Here is a 1537-nt window from a genome sequence, read left to right as displayed (position 1 = left end):
ACCAATTATATGAAAAAATAAGAATCATTATATCTCAAACATTTTCCCCGGTAGAACTTCTCCACCAAATTTTCGAAAACCAACAATTGCATACATAGAACCAGGATGGAAACGATTTCCATGGTCAACTCCAGTCATCGATGATTCATCAAGTAAACGTAACGTACTTAGCGGAATGTCTGGGAATGTGTTACTGCAAACAAATAATAATATTCACAGTCTTATTAGATCAGAGAAAAACAAGGCCAGCAGAACCTTGTTCACTTTTACTGTGACATTTCCGTAATACAATAATATGTGATTCGGGAAACTGATTATGAATGTCTTGTTGAATATTCTTAATATCCAACCTGAATATCTCTTCACTATCCTCCGGTTCAGTGCCATTGACCACAGTAAAATGGAAGGCTATTAGTTGATGACTGCTAAGATAGCGCAATTCCTTCCGCTGAAAAAGGACACAATTAGAAAAGTTATAACGAGCATGTTTTTGATAAATTTTGACAACACGTGAAGTCATGCAAGAAACGCAGTCAAACCCCAAAATCTTGAAGAACTGACATGCTTTTAATGAGAAAATGACTTCAGAATATTAACGATTACGAATAAACTGAAGTAAATTAAAAGATAATTAGAGCGAATAAACAAGTCAAACCTTCCAGTTCTCAAACTTTGTTCTCAACGTTTCGCTGTTATTTTTATCTACGACAAGGGTCGACGCGTTTACATCAGATCCGTGGAATATTAACACTCTGCCAGTCCCTATCGGATTGATGCGTGCACCGAAATAGACATATTTATTGCGACAATGTTAAAACATTCATCGTTTTTTCATAATTATTGTAGCATTCGCCCTATTTCGTAGACCGTCAAGGAAGACATTCTTATTCGACACCGGAATTAATGTTCGTCTTATCAAAAACATTCTGTGGATGAATATTGTCGTAATCAACTCTTTCCGATGTTGCGCCATTCTAGATTGATCTGTTAGCCGAGAAACAATCAAGTCTAACTTACTTATTTTCCTTATTTCGATTATCCGATTGAGCAACAATACAAATTGGTACATCTCGTACAAGCTTTCGAATTTCGTCTGCTACAGTCAGTGCTTCACTTTTAATGCCTTCATCAGTATATTTGAGATCGTTACTAATCACAATGGCCAATACCACAGGACCCTGGGATTCATGATTATTTCATTAGGTTCCCAAGATCGTACTTTTAATAAGCTCTAGAAATGAAATCCTATGGAGAATTCAATTCACTATAAACATAATACTTTGGGGTGTTGCATACTGATGTATGCATTAAGCTTTAATTAACTCACTTTATGGATATGCAATGTGGAGAGAAATGTCCAGTATCCACTGAAAAAATTGTTAGAGTTAAGGACAAACATGACAATGATTTAATATACCCATTGAATATTAAATATTTAGTAGAGTTTTGTATTGATCTTTCGGGGCGGAATGAATTACACTCTTGGTATATTGGCTCAATTCTAATTCTAATTGCATTCCTTAATTAAATTGTTTCC

The 1537-nt window shown here is 35.1% G+C and overlaps 1 protein-coding gene across 1 annotated transcript; it reads right to left on the bottom strand.

Annotated features, from left to right (window-relative positions):
- Positions 1 to 27: 27 nt before the first annotated feature.
- LOAG_19137 (hypothetical protein) lies at positions 28 to 1421 on the bottom strand (the record flags this gene model as incomplete). Its single annotated transcript, XM_020451791.1, has 5 exons — positions 28 to 193; positions 351 to 448; positions 656 to 752; positions 1018 to 1178; positions 1398 to 1421. The coding sequence occupies 5 exons, from the start codon at positions 1419 to 1421 to the stop codon at positions 28 to 30; spliced, it is 546 nt and encodes a 181-aa protein (XP_020304403.1).
- Between the last annotated feature and the right edge of the window lie 116 nt (positions 1422 to 1537).

Source organism: Loa loa, assembly GCF_000183805.2.
Source record: "Loa loa unplaced genomic scaffold supercont3.2054, whole genome shotgun sequence".
NCBI classification, from domain to species: domain Eukaryota; kingdom Metazoa; phylum Nematoda; class Chromadorea; order Rhabditida; family Onchocercidae; genus Loa; species Loa loa.
Note: the sequence above shows the minus strand (reverse complement) of the source record. Positions and strands in the feature narration are given on the sequence as shown.